At 40.8% G+C, this 19,279-nt stretch overlaps 2 protein-coding genes across 2 annotated transcripts; both read right to left on the bottom strand.

Moving 5' to 3' along the window:
• Positions 1-3,824: 3,824 nt before the first annotated feature.
• LOC129777402 (protein scarlet) lies at positions 3,825-7,022 on the bottom strand. Its single transcript, XM_055783650.1, has 4 exons — positions 6,407-7,022; positions 5,473-6,347; positions 4,139-4,709; positions 3,825-4,065 (listed from the first exon to the last, which is right to left on the bottom strand). The coding sequence occupies exons 1-4, from the start codon at positions 6,834-6,836 to the stop codon at positions 3,890-3,892; spliced, it is 2,052 nt and encodes a 683-aa protein (XP_055639625.1). The 5' UTR covers positions 6,837-7,022; the 3' UTR covers positions 3,825-3,889.
• Positions 7,023-16,850: 9,828 nt separating this feature from the next.
• Positions 16,851-19,136, bottom strand: LOC129773562 (pre-mRNA-splicing factor Slu7). The gene is made up of 2 exons (XM_055777175.1): positions 18,342-19,136; positions 16,851-18,273 (listed from the first exon to the last, which is right to left on the bottom strand). The coding sequence occupies exons 1-2, from the start codon at positions 19,026-19,028 to the stop codon at positions 17,119-17,121; spliced, it is 1,842 nt and encodes a 613-aa protein (XP_055633150.1). The 5' UTR covers positions 19,029-19,136; the 3' UTR covers positions 16,851-17,118.
• Positions 19,137-19,279: the final 143 nt, after the last annotated feature.

Genomic DNA, 19,279 nt, shown 5'->3' with positions numbered 1-19,279 from the left:
CGTAAAATATATTTAATCCGCATCATATGCATATAATACGCTGATGCAGTTTGTGTGTCGTTTAAGCGTATAATTTGAATCGATTCAGTACTGTAGTAAATCGTGTTGCATGCTGAAGAAAATCATGAAACAGTAAATCATATTAGATCCTAATAAAGAACATATTACATCATATTGAAATGTCAATGAAATGCTGATGCACTCGAAAGTTTTAACCGCGGTTGAATTAAATTTCAGATAGCAGCGCGAGATAGCTGGTGGATGATAATCCAGACGACCGGAGTTCGAACCCACATCGGAGCAGTTTTCACCAAACATCAATCTGTGCCATTTTAAACATTCATATTCCACTCCCAACACAAGTCAATCAAACAATTATTATTTCTACAAACATAAATACTCATTTATTAAAATGGCGATTCGTGAGGCTATAATAAACATTCCACGAAAATATTGAGCGCCATTTGTTTTTTTTCTATGTCTGTAATAAATTGTATATGAGTATGGCAAAAGTCGTATTTGGTGCTTTGACAATTCAAATTCGGGAAGCATTTGCCATGTATGTATATGGCCTCCACTTTTGCATGCATATGCCAGTTAAGCGCATTATATGCCAACCAAATTTTAGGGCATATTATGTTATATATACGCTTGTTATGCGATTTAATGTTTGCTGGGAATTGTGTTTTTTAATGTTATAATTACCTAAATTTCTGCATTTGAATCTTCAAGTAGATGATGAAACAATCAGATCAGTAGTAAAATTAAAATAATATTGGTTCTTAGTATTATAACTCCTCGGATTCAACATTGAATTATTCCACATACTCAGCATTTATTCATACCGTTGGAGTGAGTCACTCCACCATCTTTATGCGATGGATTGTGATATCGGTAAATCATGTTGCTAAAATTACCAACATTGCAGATTGCCTTTACAAATTCAATTAAACGAAAAAACACGAACCTACTGTTCTTATAATATCTTAGAGTATTCTTCAGGAAGAGAGTACTATCATTGACTCGCAGCAAATCAAGAGCACCTTTTCCAGACATTTCACTAAAGTGCCTGGCCGGGTAAGGGAGTAAAAAGTGCCCCCAAACCAAATATTGCAAATATTGTAAAGGATATTAAATAAGAAATTTTGGTGGTTTATCTGAACCCCTATGTGGTTTGACGTAGAATCTATAGTGAAAAACGTACTTTTTCGATTATTTCACGCCATCCTCAAAAGATCCGAGATAAAAATTTGAAAAAAATACTGAATGTGCATCTTACTACGGTGTATCAAAAAAAAATATCAAAAAAAAATTTCATCAAAAATTTTAGTACTAAAAAAAATATTGAAATCTTGAAAAAAATTTTTTTGGGATTTAGAGGTTCAGTACTACTCTAATTCATATTTTAATGTATTTATACGGCTTTTCTAGATATGTGTGATTTTTTCAGATTTTTTTCAGTGTTGCGCGGTATCAAAAAATATTTTTTTTATATTTCCAAAGATTGGTTAGGTAAGGAAATAAAAAGTGCCCCCAAACCAAACCACTAGCTGTATGGCAAATATTGTAAAGGATATTAAATAAGAAATTTTGGCGGTTTATTTGAACCCCTATGTGGTTTGACGTAGGATCTATAGTGAAAAACGTACTTTTTCGTTTATTTCACGCCATCCTCAATAGATCCGAGATAAAAATTTGAAAAAAATACTAAATGTGCATCTTACCACGGTGTATCAAGAAAAATTATCAAAAAAATATTTAAATTTCGAAAATTCTTTTTTGGGATTTAGAGATTCAGTACTACTCTAATTCATATTTAAATGTGCTCTTACGGCTTTTCTAGATTGATAAATATCCTCAAGCTGTTTTTTTTTCAAATATCTAATAATAAAAATAAAATAATAATAAAAAATAATACACAGTACAAAAAAATGTTATAGATTTTCTGGCATTTCGAAAATTTCGTTTTTCACTATAGCATCGCCAAGATTTTTTTCTGATAATCAGGAAATATATGAATGTTACGCGGAATTGAAAGAATATATGAAATTAAAAATATATAGTTTTGCTTTTAAAACTACGGAAATCTATTTAATTTTTAACCCAAAATTGAGTATACATTAACAAAATAAACCCTGCGTTAGATGCGTTTTGCTCATAAATGACAATATCGTTTTATTTTCCTTACAAGCGTTCTCGTTATATTTATCCATTCCGTCCAGCGCAAATCAGTGAAGCTGCTCTAGTTCGTTCGCAAACAGTTCGCCCGCCAACACTTCGTTCTCAAACAGTTCGTTCCCAAACAGTTCACTCTCAATCAGTTCTTTCCCGTACAGTTCACTCGCAAACAGTTCGGTCTGAATCAGTTCGTTCACAAACAGTTCACTCGCAAACCGTTCTTTCGGATTCAGTTCGTTCACAAACCGTTCGCTCGCAATCAGTTCGTGGGGAGAACTACCGTTCTTTGAAAAAGAACGACCGTTCGTTCACTCTTTTCGGCGAACTAGTTCTTTTGTACCGTTCGTGAACGGTTTGCCCATCTCTAATAGATCCTACGTCAAACCACATAGGGGTTCAAATAAACCACCAAAATTTCTTATTTAATATCCTTTACAATATTTGCCATACAGCTAGTGATTTGGTTTGGGGGCACTTTTTACTCCCTTACCTAACCACTCTTTGGAAATATAAAAAAAAAATTTTTTTTGATACCACGCAACACTGAAAAAAATCTCAAAAAATCACACATATCTAGAAAAGCCGTAGAAACACATTTAAATATGAATTAGAGTAGTACAGAATCTCTAAATCTTAAAAAAAAAAAATTCAAAATATATATATTTTTGGTACTAAATTTTTTGATGATATTTTTTTTGATAATTTTTTTTGATACACCGTAGTAAGATGCACATTCAGTATTTTTTTCAAATTTTTATCTCGGATCTTTTGAGGATGGCGTGAAATAAACAAAAAAGTACGTTTTTCACTATAGATCCTACGTCAAACCACATAGGGGTTCAAATAAACCGCCAAAATTTCTTATTTAATATCCTTTACAATATTTGCCATACAGCTAGTGATTTGGTTTGGGGGCACTTTTTACTCCCTTACCCGGCCATGCCCTTTCTTCCAAACCTTTTTGATGTTATCCGATAACAACTGAAACTACCAACGGAGACGTTTTTGACTATTATCGGAATTGTAAATACTAACGCTACAAACAGACCAACCTAATGATTACATTTAGCTATGCGGACAAATGTTCATTGAAACGATTGTTTGTCCACATAAGTGGACGCAAGCGTTTTCCAAATGGAAAAAAATATGTTATAATCCGCAAAATCATCTAGGCCCTCGTTTTGCCGACACTAATAGTGTTGTCGATTACGTCTCCTATGCAATCATGGGCAGTCCAGGTGTGATGATATTGGAGGTTGGGCTGCAGTGGTTCCTGAATACCCATTCAATCACATTTGTAACCTAAAACCACAGGCCACAAATCTACCTCGGTGTCGGCCAAAGTTGACATGAAGGCCGTACAAGGCCCCTGTTTCGACATCAAACGAAAGCTTCGTCGAAAAGCCGATTACGAGCCGTTTTCAACAATAGACAATGAACAATGTGTCTTTAATTTCAATAAATCCGATCTTCTTCAAGTATGTTTGTCTTTTTTTCACAGCTTGAGAAAGAAATTACAAAATTTTAGTTGCCACCTGTTACTTCATCTATATCTACTATATCTTGAAATTCGGATAAAATAACGCGAACATAGTTGAAAATAGTCATCAAGCTTCGAGAAATTAAACACCACTAATGTTCGGACAAGTTCACTGTTGTTTATTGCTTCCACCAGTCAAAACAAATAGAAATATTAAAGCTCACCGGAGACTCACCCGTGTCTCGTTTTGCGCCACAAAAACAAACACCCAAGCAGGTGAAAGCCACAGTAGATCACAACCATCGCCCAGATGTTCCTCCACAGGTGAGACTCATCGAAGCTGTAGTGCACCAGGACTTCCTCGCCGGTCTGCATGCACGGCAGTTTGGCATCCTCCGTGGAGCAGGCTGTCGAGCGACAAAAAAAAACGAACAGTGTTGTTGCAGTACCTTCTCACAATCCATCCCCCACTTTACTCACTGATGTTGGAAACACCTTCCCACTGGGCGATGGACATCGCCTCGTTGGCGTACATCATCCAGGAGATGTACGGCATCCAGGAGACGGCTACCGGCATGGAGCTGAGCTGAATGAACACTCCGGAGCTGACCATAAGAATGTAATCAAACGGAACGAGATAGGCCATTGCGAGGGGTAGCGAGTTGAAGGCAGCCGAAAAGAAGCAACCGCAGGCGGTGGAGACGTTCATGACCAGCGTTGACGCGATCACTGTTATCGCGAAGGCGTAGAACGTTGGCCTCAGCCCCGCCAGCCAATAGGCTATAACGACAAAGACCAGAGGCTCCAGGATGAGCCCCGGGAGCATCGCCAGCACGTTCGCCACGTAGTACTGTGAGGTCCGATAGAGGCCGGACTTCGTTTCGCGCATGAACAGCGGGAAGGTGTCCGGGAAGACAGACAGCACGGAATACATCGGGGAAAACGTGTTCTCGGAGACGAATATAAAGAGCACTCCCTGGATAGCTTGAATCCCAAGCTGGTCGAAGCGGAGAGCACCAGTGAAGCACAGCCCTGCCATTAGGGCGATGGCCTGTAATAATACCGTCAAGCCGGATATAGACGTTGTGAGTCAAGTGCGCTACACGTACGACGTCCCGTCACCGTTCCGTCAACTATTCTCTTGGACATATTTTGCCGACGTCTAAGTTCCCGTTGCTGGTGTATGTGAATCCGTCCATACGATTTCCATGGGAGAATGTTTGACATTTCATTCGTTTACGTTGACTTCACGGTGACGGGACGTTGTATGTGTAGCGCACTTTACTCGGTTGCGAGTAAACGACAATCGATCCGAAGAATTACGAACGCACCCATGCCACGAAATTTGACAGTTGACTTGCATGTATGGGGCTACTCGCAACCGAGCTACTTTAATGTTTTTTCGTTTTTAAACGAGCGAGTAGCACCGTACATACAAATCAAATCTAGATCAACATGTCAAAAGGGTCTATCTTCTATGATCGATTCTCTTCATCTACAGTCTCTTCCATTAACAACTCAGCAGTAACAGGATAAGGAGTGCGAAAGGGGACCTCGTTTCTCAAACTACATGGCAAAACTGGAGCGAAATCTGTATGAAAGGCCGTGGTTATCGAAAGAGAAAGACGGTGAGGAGAATCGATCAAAGAAGATAGACCCTTTTGTCATGTTGATCTAGAAATGTCAAACTTCGTGATATGGGTGCGTTCGTAGTTCTTCGGATCGTTTGACGTTTACTCGCAACCGGGTAACTGACAATGTCTAATCCCGACTTTGGAATACGACACGGGCAAGCAAGCATGTTTCCAACTTACCATTTTTTGTAGCAACCTAAGATATTGCACCGTAGGATCTCGTATCACCGTCAGGAAGCTACGATAGGTCAGCCAGAAAACGGTGTGCACCCAAAAGGATTTTCGTAACTGGCTGAATTCCTCGGTTTCGTTGTAGTCTCCAGTTTCCGCCATATGCATTTCAAGATTTATCAAAACGTCCCGTTGACTGGCTGCTTCACTGACGGCGAAGAGGTCACACAAACGCTGCGCAGATCGTTGAGAGGCCTGCTCATAACCAGGGGCAGTCGCAAGTACTCCGATTAAGAACTCAGCCGGATTGTAGTTTGAGGGGCAGCTATATCCATGCTGTTCGAAGAATAGCAACGCATCATTCGGTTTACCAGCGTACGCAACTCGTCCATCGGCTAGCAGCATTACTTGGTCGAACATGGAGAAAAGTTGACTGGATGGTTGATGAATCGTACAGATAACAGCTGTTCCCCGCTTGGCGAGAAGTTGCAGTGTCGAGACAAGATTTTGCGCGCTAAATGAATCCAATCCAGTGGTTGGTTCGTCACAAAATAAAATGGTCGGTTTAGTCAGCAGCTCGGTAGCGAACGCTAGGCGTTTCTTCTCCCCACCTGAAAGCGTTTTCCCTTCGCCGACCTCACCGATTCTTGTGTCCCCACACCCAGCCAAACCCATTCGTTCCAGTAAATCCTTGATGACTCTGCCAATGTACGCCCTACTCACGCCACGGTCAAGTTTCAGCTTTGCCATGAAGTACATGTGTTCGTTGACCGTCAAAGAACTGACGAAAAGATCATCCTGGTGGACGAACCCACTCAACCGGTACATATACGGCCCAATCGGATGCCCATTCACGAGGATATCCCCCTGCACAATAGTTTCAGCTGAAACAGAAACAACACATCACTCACACACAGGCAAACACATTTGTAAGGTTTCTTACGCTGCGTTCGGAATGCCAACGCCGACATAAGTGTGCTCTTGCCAGCACCACTCGAACCCATCAGAGCTATCAGCGTCCCAGGGGTGACGGCTCCGCTAACGTTGCCAATAATACGCTTGATCGATTTTCGTCCGTTCGACCCGAAACCTCTCCCCGAGGCGTACACACACAAATCTCGCCAAACCAGTGTTGCCCCCTGCTCCGTCGGAGCCCATTTGCTGTAGCTCCGCAGGGTAGATGGGTAGCAACGGATGCCACTCATTGGGTGATGGGTCGTGGCGGTGCCGCTTACCGGTGATGCATACGAAAACGGCGACAGAATCTTCCGACACTCGAAACTCTCCGGAGTACTGTTCAGAGAACGAGATTTTTTCTTGCCATTTTTCACCATTTCGATCAGATTGATGTGAACCGCGGATTGTTTGGTCATAGTTCCAACTTTCTTTCCTTCCTATAGCATATCCACTTGCCCGACAACCGATGTGTGCAACGTTCGACGATCGAAACTTGACTGAAGCCGCCACCACCACCGGTACTGGTGTAGGTTCCTCCCGACGCACTGTAATCGATACCATGCAACCGTGCACCTGGTGGGTTGCAGACGGACGGCGAAGGTGCAACTCCGCGCGAAGGGAGCGGGATCCTGCAAGAGAGCAAGCGAGCGAGATGAGTCTGGTCCCCAGGTCGCCAAGTCGCCAAGTCTGAATGCGTCGCTTCCAATGTGGCTCAATAATAATTCGATTCATTCAATTTCTAGCGACAACTGGACAACTGAGAGGACAAGGACGGTGCGTAATCGGATATCCTGCGGAGCATAATTCTCCGAACTTCTGCCCAGAATGCCGTGGAGAAGTTAAAAGCGAAACGCGCGGCACGGTGCAATGGAGCGGAATGAATCGTGGGTGATACGGGTGGGTGGTGGCGTCTATGGGAATCCATAGAAATTCGTTCTATTTCACAGTAACGTTAATGGCAGCATGAGTGTTGATGTGTATTAGAAATGAAGGAAAAGCAGTGGATGAGCTGATAATTTGCAAACAAAAAACATGATTATTTCCCAGCGGGTTTACTAAACGGAAAGATTAGCAATTTATGTTTTCTTCGAGCAAACATATTGTAATCTGTTTATCACAGGGCTCTGGCCACCCTATCCCAACCAACACAAATCGAGCGTAGGCAGCATAAAGTTAGGCTCGTGCTACGGGCTCACGCACTAATCGCAGTTGTTGTTCATTTTTAATTTTAGGATATGATTTCTATGCCTATGATTTTCTATGCTGACTACAAAAAGATAACGGATTAGCAGCCTCCTGGTTTTTACATAGTATATTCATCGGTAATCTGTGTGAGACATGTGGCTCAAAGTTCATGAAATGGAAACAAATCAAAAAGTGATGAGCAAAACAAAACACAACACTGTATAACAAAATTATCCGTAGGGAAGGTGCGGGTGAAACGGACATGTTAAGAAGAACTTCAATTATATCTTTGGAAACTCATGTTTCCCAAAACTTTAATGCAGTTTCTTGCAATTCAATATACTGTTTTTCTACCTAATTGGCCAAATATTTTACAGAAAAGTGTTTTTCGATGTTTTTTTATTGAAATTAAAACATATCGAAAAGTACAACAATCTTTTCGATGCGGATAATATGGACATATAATTTGCTCCCGTGGCCGAGTGGTTAGTGTCAAACCTGACATGCCGGGCGTTCGGGTTCGATTCCCATTCACGTCAGGGGAATTTTTCGTCAGACATTTCCTCCGTCTTGCACTGTGGTCACGCGTATTCGCGAGAGCTAGCCACTCAGAATACATTCAAGGCGTGTTATTTGGCATAGAAATCTCAACTAAGTACTAATCAAAATGACTCTAGTAATACTACGTTGAGACGGCTAGTGCCATATAAGAAGAAGAAGAAGAATATGGATATGGGGGTAATATGGACAGGTTTGTAATACATGAAGCGTAGAGGTTTATCGATCGCGAAAGGAATAATTTTATTCAACCAAGGTCTGAACTCATCACGAATGTCCGTTAAATGATGAAAAAATTGAATTAATCCACCTATAAGGGATATCGTGCTTTTCAGCAGTATAAACGGACAGACCCTCAACTATTTTGCTTTTGGTTCCAGTCAGCTCCTAAACAGTCCACATTTGGCGATTTGATTTTCATTTATACACGCAGAATAGATTAACACTAAACCTACCGATGTTTCAAGTATACCTATTCCTACCACAGCGGGTCAAGTGACCCTTTATGAATAGTTAGAGAACAATAACTCGATTTATAGAGTTTTGTGGAGAAACGTGGCATACCATATTTCACCTGTATATTTCGACATTTTCAGGATCACAGTTATTAGCAAAATAATGAAATTACAATTTTTAACACGCAAAATAGCACTGTAGCTTGGAATGGTTACTGTTAGCTCGCTTGGAGAGTCAGCAATACAATTAATTCTAATCATTCACTATTCATTCACAAATACAAAAAAATATATAAAGCAATAGCAAAAATGTGTAATGCAATAGTTTTATATCACAGCCACACATACACATCTTTCTGATATCATTTGAATGTTTGCATGGGTCAAATGACCCGTTGCGGTAGTTAGGGTAGATTACATATATTTTTCCGTAATAAAAAATAACAAGAGAGGAGTAAACACTGAAAAATATATTCGATGTATTTTTTAAGAAAAGTAGTGTAGGCAAATTATGTTGTGACAATGTAATTTGCAAGAAAATTTTGACTAAAAGTTTAAAGTGGGTCATTTGACCCCTCGTGGTAGGTTTAGTGTTAAACAGACTTTTCACAGTCCATCCCACCCCCACTGGCAACTGTCCGTTTTATCCCACCAGTTCAATTATTTCAATAATGTAAATTTTCCACTCTAAAAAGGAATTTACTTTTCCGTACATACCTAATATCGCTTCTCTGTTAACTAAAAAATACCATCAGCGAATTGAATTTTGATATCAAATCACTCAAAATGCTTAATATCGAAGCAGCTAAAATTACATCCAAACGCGGAATCATGTATGATTTTCGGTTTTTGTTTCCCTTTTCCCCTTTTGATCAGTATTCATTGCCATAGGGTGGCTTAAATACTATAGAATAAGATGTAGAAGGTGTTCTCATTAACAGAAATCTGAAATTCAAAATGTAACTATATATTTCAACCACCTGTCCATATTACCCCCTCTGTCCGTATTACCCGCGGTTCGCCTACATCAATTGCTCTGATAGGAAGAATCGGGTACTTAGGTTTTGATGGATTTACAGGAGATAGGATAACTGGCATTTCGCTGATGTGTAAAAATATACTTTCTTGGTGACCAAAGCATGTCAAACTTGTGTCACCAAAACACAATCTGTGGACATCGTACATACAGTGACTCAAGCTCGAATTCGTACGCCCCATGCAGATCTCTTTTCACTACTTTTGAAAATCGAAAACAAACCTTCGAAACGTTCTATTTGGACAAAGTCATAGTGTCACATGAGAGTGAAAGAGTATTCTATTTGTTTTCAGAATAAAAAATCATTATAGCGGGTATTTAAAAATCTTTGTAGCGGGTGTTTCATTAAGGACTTTTTTAAAAATAAAACACAGGTTTTTTGACGTAGGACTACGTCTAACCGGAATATATAGGGGGTAAAATGAAAACCGAAACACAGAACATGCAGGAAAAAATGCAAGATTTCGAATGCTTATAACTCAAACATTTCTCACTGGATCGGAAAGATGTTTGCATCAATCGATAGGGAATATTTCTACGCATCTATCGCAATTAATAAAATGTTATTTTTCATTAGATAAACAATTGAATGATTCTAAAATGTTAAGCGTTATCTAAACGCCCTAACTGCCTCGTTTTGATTGGCCCGATTTACGGGTTCCCCAGCACAGCCATCAAAACCAAGCAGGCTTGGAGAAATCGGCATTGCAAATACATGAAAGTAGTGAGAGCTTTTGTTCCTTAACAGAGATTTCAAAACTAAGGTGCCTGGGGGAAATCGGCATTGCAAATACATGGAAGTCGGGGGTATTTTTGCTCCGACTGAAATGTGTTTCCCTAACACAGACTTCTAATCTATGGAGCGTGTGGAAATTGTCGTTGCAAATTCATGCAGGTCGGAGGTATTTTTGTTCCGTTTGAAATCTGTTTCCCTAACACAGACTTCAAATCCATGGAGCGTGTGGAAATTGGCAAGGTGTCTGAGGAAATCGGCTTTGCAAATAAATGCAAAATGCGAGCACTTTTATACTCGCTTGCCTTTGTACAGTCCAGAATATGTTGCCTTATCACGGTCTTCTAGACTTAAGAACTTGGGAAAATCGTGCATACACTAGAGGCGGATGAACATTCAAGTTTAAAGCATATGTAATATAAAAATGGGTGGGTTATATCTATGATATAACCGCAAGGTTTACGTGGGACTACCTTAGCGTAGCAATCATTCGTTTGTATTGATTAAATTTTTGATTGAATGAAACAATTCCCGAATTTGATTGAATTCAATATATTTGCTTTGTGAGTAAAAATATTGTATAATTACATATAAAGTCAATTCATGCATTGTGATAGATTATGTTCTTTGTTACAAGTAAATTTAATGACAGTCCTTTTACGTTTGGTATGATGCCTAGGACAAATTATGGGAACGGATGAAGTATCAAACGATTATTTTATTTTACGTTTCCTTCTGAAGTTTGCATCTCTCAAGTGTACGTATTTCTTGAACCGCGAATTTGCTTGATTTGATGAACTTCAGGCACTCAGTTTCTATTTTGACATGTACATTGAACGCATATTGTTTATTCAGTAGGCGTTATCGTAGCAAACGGTTATGAAGGCATATCCTTCAATGTAATCTTGAAAAACCGAGCCAAAGCGTTGTGTTCGTACCTGCTTTTGTAATCCGTGTTAGGAAAACACTTTTCGGAGTGCAAAAAAAAACCTGCGAGTGCAGAAGTACCCCCGGAAGACTGTTTTAAGGAAACATATTCTAGTTTACACAAAGGTAAGCGAGTACAAAAGTACTCGCAGTTTGCATTTATTTGCTGAGCCCATTTACCCAGATATCTTGAAGGTTTGAAGTCTGTGTTAGGGAAACACATTTAAGTCGGAACAAAAATGCCCCCGATTTACATGTATTTGGAATGCCAATTACCCCACGCTCCATGGATTTGAAGTCTGTGTTAGGAAAACACATTTCAGTCGGAACAAAAACACTCCCGACTTGCATGTATTTGCAATGCCAATTTCCCTATGCTCCATATATTAGAAGTCTGTGTTAGGGAAACACATTTCAGTCGGAACAAAAATACCCCCGACTTTCATGTATTTGCAATGCCGATCTCTCCAACACTGCTTGGGTTTGAAGTCTGTGTTAGGAAACTCATTTCGGTGAGAAAAAAAAAGTCACCATACTTTCATGTATTTGCAATGCCGATATACCCAAAGCTGCTTGGTTTTGATGGCTGTATTAGGGAAACCGTAGATCGGGCCAATCAAAATGAGGCAGTTAGGGCGTTTAGATAACGCTTAACATTTTACAATTATTCATTTGTTTAGCTAATGAAAAATAACATTTTATCAATAGCGATAGAAGCGTAGAAATATTCCCTATCAATTGATGCAAACATCTTTCCGATCCAGTAAGAAATGTTCGAGTTATAAGCATTCGGAATCTTTCATTTTTTCCTGCATGTTCTGTGTTTAGGTTTTCATTTTACCCCCCATATACTCCGGTTAGACGTAGTCCCACGTCAAAAGTAGAAGTTGAAGTTGTTGATTCATGCAAGCCGGGGATACTTCTGCACCCACATGTTTTGTTTTGCACTCCTAAAAGCGTTCTCCTAACACGGATTACAAAAGCGGCTACGAACACAACGCTTTGGCTCGGTTTTCATTGAAGGATATGGCTTCATATCCTCTACTCACTGAATTTCTACGCATACCATTTGATGATTAGGCAAAATGTTGATAACCGTTTGCTGGGATAACGCCTATTGATTTAACAATATGCGTTCGACGTACATTAATTAAAAGCCGTGATCGTTACGTAAAAAAAATCCATTTTTATTCCTGGATAAATCCACGCGCCCCTAACTTCGATTCTAAGACCGAAATAGGTGTGTTTCCTGAGCCAAGATGATACAGCACGTGTTGTAATGGGCAGTAAGCAGGCACCGCTGAAAGCTACGTCTCGCTACTCGTCTCACGTTTTGTCATGAAAGTGTGAAGAACAAAACACCTATCGTTTCAGCATCTTGGTATTGATATCATTTTTCGCTGTACAATTGCCTATGTTGCCGCAGCCCGGAATACACTCGCTTAAGATGTTCGTCACACCGTCATATACAGAAGTCATTCGCTAACTGGGCTTATCTCAGGTGTACGGCACGATCATCACTATCTCACTCTACCTTCCATCACCGCCAATCTCATTATCCCTCTGCTGAAAAAGTTCATCATCGGCATCACGATACGTCAGGTGGTGGTAAACTGGTAATTCACGATGACAGAGAAATAGTGTCGACGTCTGGTGGCGGCTTCAAATTAGGGCCATAATTTGGGTCCCAAACTTGTTAGTGTAATCCCTATCAGATTAGAAAACACGAAGTCGGTTTTTAAATTTTTTAATTTGTGTGAAAATTTTCTTCATGACTCGAGAATTAATCAAGCAAACGAACCCAAATTTGGCATGTGGAGGTTTTAGGGTGCAATAAATGTTTTTATGCTGGATAGACACTCCTCCTCCCTCTCTAAGGGGGGGCTGCCATACTAATTAAACACACATTTCAGCATAACTCGAGAATTAATCAAGCAAACGAATCCAAATTTGGAATGTGGAGGTTTCTTCATAACTCGAGAATTGATCAAGCAAACGAATCCAAATTTGGCATGTAAAGGTTTTAGGGTGCAATAAATGGTTCTATAGTGGATAGACACTCCTGCCACCTCAAATTTCTGCATAACTCGAAAACTAATCAAGCAAATGAAGCAAAATTTGGCATGTGAAGGTTTTAGAGCAAATGACAAGTTTTAGTAGAAGTCCTAGAAAATTTATATTAAAAGTAAATTGTAAAGGGTCAATTGGAATATGAACCAAAGAACAGTTCTGCGATTGGACCCATGATCGTTGGCAAGAAAACATGAATGTTTAGAGGTATTGATAACAAAAAATAAATTCTGGGCGGGACGATGTTTGCCGGGTCAGCTAGTTATAATATTAAGTTTTCTTCACAAACAATTTTCCTATGAGACTTTTTCAGCACTTGCAATCAAAAATGTTTTTCATTTAAACAGAATACTAATTTGATATGGAAAAGCAAATTTTCATTCATAATTTTGATTTTGAAAACGTGTTCATTCCGACTGAAAATCAGCTATCCTTTGACGCTCCACGGATCGCTGTTTTGAAGAAAACAAATACTTTTAACGTTTAAGATGTTGGGATCAAAAACATGGCGGCGTGCCTTACAGCTGACTTATCCATAACAGGGCGTACGTTAACTGAGCTTCAAAGGGGGGGGGAAAAAGAAATGTCGTATTTCTGAACGAAATTTGACGCTTTATTTAACATACTTAAAATTATCCAATTTAAGTCAAATATGCGCCGTTTTGTTCGCAAACTTGTTGCCATTTAGAAGGCAACTTCATTATCCCCCCCCCCCCCCCTTATAAAACCCCCTCCTTATTTGCAAAAAACTCAGACAGCCAGTATTCGCAAGCTTCTTTTGAGGCCAACTTAGTATCACCAAGAGCGTTTTGCATGGACCGGAAGAGATGATACTCACTTGGAGCCAGTTCCGGACTATACGGTGGGTGCAATAGGACATCCCATCCGAACTCCCGTAGCTTCTGGCGGGCCATCAAAGATGAGTGAGGCCGAGTGTTGTCCTGGTGGAAAACAACACCATTCCTATTGATCATTTCTGGCCGCTTCTGGTCAATCGCCTGCTTCAAACGGTCAAGCGGCTCACAGTAGAGAGCCGAGTTGAGGGTCTGGCCATAGTTGAGCAGCTCATAGTGGATGATTCCCCAGCAAACGTTAAGTCGTATGAATAGCTATAATTGGAGGCGATATACATACAACCAAGACACATTTGTATGATATATGATGCATATAACTAGCATATACACGCAAATGTGGAGGAGATATACGTATATGCCATACTTTGTACGCATATAAAGCCGTATATATCGATATGCGATGCTTTTATGCGATATGCGATTTGATCCGGCAATGTTACCATTCAATCCATCGATGACATGGAAAATCGTGTTTAGATATACATGATCGATATTTTGATGGATATTTTATGCGATTGTGATTTGATACGAATTTATATGTAACTTATCATGTGCAAAGTTATACGATTTAATGTTTGCTGGGTCCCTTCCAATCCCACCAAACACACTCACCGCGCTTCGACCACGACTTTTTTTCGCTTTAGGTTGTCGTACGTGATGCACTTTTCATCACCAGTCACCATCTTCTTCAAAAATGGGTCGAGTTCGTTCCGTTTCAGCAGTGCATCGCAGGCGTTAATTCGGTCTAAAAGATTGTTTTGCGTCAACTCGTGTGGCACTCATACATCCAGTTTTTTTTGGAATCCAATCTTCTGCAAATGGTCCCAAAGCGTTTTATAGTCTATACCAAGTTCCGGGCCAATCGAGCGAGTGCTCACATGCCGGTCTACTTGGACGATTTCAATGATTTTATCGGTTTCCACAACGATTGGCCTACCAGTACGGGGTGTATCTTCGACAGCCACTGCACCAGAACGAAATCGATCAAACCAACGCTGTGCTGTGCGAATCGTTTCAGTATCGGGTCCATAAACTACACGAATTTTTTCGGCCGCCTTCGTTGTAGTTTTACCTCGCAGGTAATAAAAACGTAAAATATGGTTAATTTCTCGCTTGGTGGACTCCATCTTTGATGCGCTATAACTTGAGACTGAAAAGGACAATCACAACACTGTCGAAACGACACTTGTAGCACAGATTGTCGTCTTTAAATAGCCGTATAGTATGACCCGATGCGATAAGTACAACACAAGATATGTTCAAGTGTTGCCATATATTGACAATATACGACATTTCTTTTTTCCCAACCCAATATATCAATAATAGATGTCATCTTCAATTTTAGGTATTGATTTTGCTGTTTTGCAGTCCAGTTAGCGAGTAAAATTCGATAACTGTATTGATTTTTCGGTCCAATTGACGAACGATCACTGTATGGGTGACACTTTCTTCGTTGCTTTGATGAAATATTGCACGAAATTTGAGTGATGCGTGAAATCTTGCATCCAATTACCTGAACGTGTTCACTAGGGTGCCAATGAAAATGGTCATCTCGAATTTCAAAAAGTTACCCTATAAAAAATATTCATCACCTCGAAAAAAACATGCAAAATATCAGCTAAATCGGACTTAAGGGAGAGTGGCGCAAAGCGGTCAAAGTAAAGGAAATCGGGGTTCTCGGAAAAAAAATTGATGCCAAATTTCTTAAAATGGCATGAAACGTCGAGATCACCTCGACAAATTTTTTTTGGTCAAAAATCGGCCCTCTGGGACCCGATTTTTTGTTTGTAAAAAAAAAGGATTTTTAACACTTGGTCGTTTTCCTCCTGGAAAAATCGATTTTTGACAAACCATTTTTCTAGATAACTGTAAATCACGACGTGTCATGCATTTTTGAGACATTTGGCATCAAGTTTTTTTTTCTAAAACCCCGATTTACGGTGATTTTTCGGTTAACAAAAAAATCAAATTTTAACGTTTGTGACACCAGTAAATGAAGTCCGAATGTGCTAATATTTTGCATAGGATATATTATCGTGCAAACTAACATTTCTTAGCAAGTTCCGAATGAAAAATCGAGATAACTTTTATTTATTAGCAAAACCATACTCCATCGCAGAGTGCCGATTTTTGACTAAAAATTTTTTTTCGAGATGACACTAGATCTCAACGTTTCATACCATTTTAAGACATTGGGCATCAACATTTTTTTTTTCGGAAACCCCGATTTCCTTTACTCCCGTAGACGTAGTCCTACGTCAAAATCGAAGCTTGCATGTGGCCGTCATGTCGTTCTCTCCAGGTGCCTTGATTTAGCGCCCGTGTTCGGGAACACACTCCGATCACCACAAAAGCGATCATCATCAATGAGCCAGATTGTCATAATTTCAATAGCTCTAAGTAATTTTTGAGCTATTGAAACAAATTTTAGGATCAATAAGTAACAAGCATATAGCGCGTAGACATTTTATCTTTTGAATGAAGTGTTCATCATACCATTTCGCTCAGTTGTTTAGGAGCTAGTAGTCCTCAAAATCTGGTTCTCCGGCGTAAAGCTTTTGTTTTTGAAACTTTGAACTTACACCCCAGTATAGGAATGAAAGACGTAGCCCTACGTCAAAACAAAATAAAGACTTGATGCAAACCATCATTTTATCAATTTCTGAAAATGTTCTTTTGAAGGTTTGAAAGAATCTATGAGTGGGTATGGAGTCTTTTCCGGCGGATTCGTTTTCGAATTGCTAACAAATCGAAAGACGCATTTTCAGTTTTTCAAAAATCTGATTTGACATCAAAGAGATAATTTATTCAATTCATAATGATTACAGCATCATTTTCTCTATGTTTATTTTTTTTTCTTATATGTTACGCGATGTTACTTTATAATTTATCCATAAACTGCAACATCGGATCTTCATCCCTTCTTCGCTTCATTTGATAAGCCTCCAACTCTTCCTCAGTTGGGGCTTTGGCATCGAACATGCTGTTATATGGACGCTTCCTTTCGTCCATCTTGAGAAGTTCCTCCGCTCGCCGTTGACTTTCCTCTTCGGCTCTCAGAGCCTTTTTCATTTTGTCCTCCTCCTTTGACTTTTCCGCCTTCTGTTGGCGTCTCTTTTTCTTGTTTGCTTTCATTTTTTGTTTCTTCGCTTGCTTTTGCTTCCGCTTCAGCTTATCCTCGTCCTTCTTCATCTTATCGTGCTGCTTTTTCTTCGACTTCTCATCGCCGCTGTCTTCCGAATCGCTTGAGTCAGAGCTGCTACTGCTGCTGCTATCACTACTGCTGTCACTGCTACTACTGCTGCTGCTGCTGCTGCTGCTACTGCTACTACTCTGCCTCTTCTCCGGCGGTTCCATCACAATCCTCGAAGGACCTGCAATCGGTTCACCATCCATCGGCTTACTCGTGCCGGCCGCCTTTCCGTTCTCCCCTACGCAATATGAATTCTTGATCGTGGACTCGCAACACTTGAAGCCCCATTTGAAGTCCTTCCAGAAGGATCCCCACACCGAGGTGTGATTGTTCGGAAATACGTCCTCCTCATAGCGGGACCGAATTATCGGCTTATCTTCGCCCTTAATAATTTTCCCCTGTCGATTGTACTCCACGTAGTGTTCGGTTTGCGCCAGAAGTAGCGCTTTCGGGGGCACTTGCAGATGCTCTTCCCCACCGTACTTCTCCAGAATCTGATTTTTAACTTCGTCCTTGAACTGGCCCTTCTTCTTCACGTACTCCTTCTGCAGTAGCTCCAGCTTAGTGGGTTCCGCCAGCACGTGCACATCCACTCCCTTTCCGTGGGCCTCCCAGGCGAACAGCTGCGCTTGGGCATGCTTCTGAATGTCACCCGAGAAGCGGACGAAATTCTCCCCGGCGAAGTCCGTCTCCTCCGGGTGCAGCTGTGGGTTGGGATTGTCACGCATCGAGCGCGTTTTCGGATCATAGTACGCCGAGTTGGGGTTCAAGTTACGCAAATATTTGGCCGTATCCTCGCGGATACGCAAATTTCGTACCGTAATACGCTGTTTGGAATCGACCTGAAAAAAAATAACCAAACGTTAGCTGCTTCGAAACTATATAAAACGGAAAAAACGCGAATTGGTACCTTCGTTCCCGGCATGTCCACCTCGTCTACGTATTTATCCTCGTCGTCTTCAGCATCCTCCTCTGCTTGGTCAGGATTCTCCTTCAGCTTCTGAGCCCGAAGCTCTCGCTTCGCTTGCTCAATTTTCTGATACTCCTCAATAATCTCCCGGTGATTGGCAGGATCATACCCTGCCCATCGATCCCGCTTCCCGTCGTAGTCCGATACTAGCTTCGGCTGAACGAACTCATCGTGGGCTATCCTCGCTCCGCTCCACTTCGCACCCACCTTCCGTGGCCGTTCGAAGCATTCCTTTTTCTTGTGTGTCATTGCGCCACAATTCTCACAGGCCCCTGGCCTGTACTTGGTCACCGTTTTGCTAGTATCCACCCCGCGCTTGTACCACTTATCAATGTCGGAATACACTTGCTTCTTGTCATCCTGCGGTCGCTGATGCTTGAGCGTTGGCCCAGCGGTATTGTAATACCACGGTGCGGAGCTAATGTACTGCGGAATGTGGGGGTTTATGTCCTTACCCTCTTCGTCTACGGCGGCCGGAGCTGTGCCCGCTTTACGGGCCTCCTCTAGCTCCTTCGCCTTGCGCCAATCTTCGCGAGATTTTTTCTTCGGCTCCTCATCGTCCTCGGCGGTGGCCGATTTGTCTTGCAATAGCATCGAAATGGGAACGCGTGATGATCCGCCTGCCATGGTGGTAATTTTGATTGTTTAACTAGGCAGAGCGATAATTCACTATTTATGTTTATTGGGCGTTTTTAAAACACTACCCATGAGAAAAAAATTTGACATTTGTAACCAACAGCCATGGTCATAGACAATATGCGAACAGACGTACAACTACCTACCGGAGCAAATTCACAATCTGATACAGGAATGTTAAGGTGCTTATACACTGTTTGACGAAAACCTAAGTGGTGCGGACTCAATTCACTTCATTTCCA

The sequence above is a fragment of the Toxorhynchites rutilus genome, chromosome 1 (genome assembly GCF_029784135.1).
Source record: "Toxorhynchites rutilus septentrionalis strain SRP chromosome 1, ASM2978413v1, whole genome shotgun sequence".
NCBI classification, from domain to species: Eukaryota; Metazoa; Arthropoda; class Insecta; order Diptera; family Culicidae; genus Toxorhynchites; species Toxorhynchites rutilus.
This window is presented reverse-complemented; position numbering and strand designations above follow the sequence as displayed.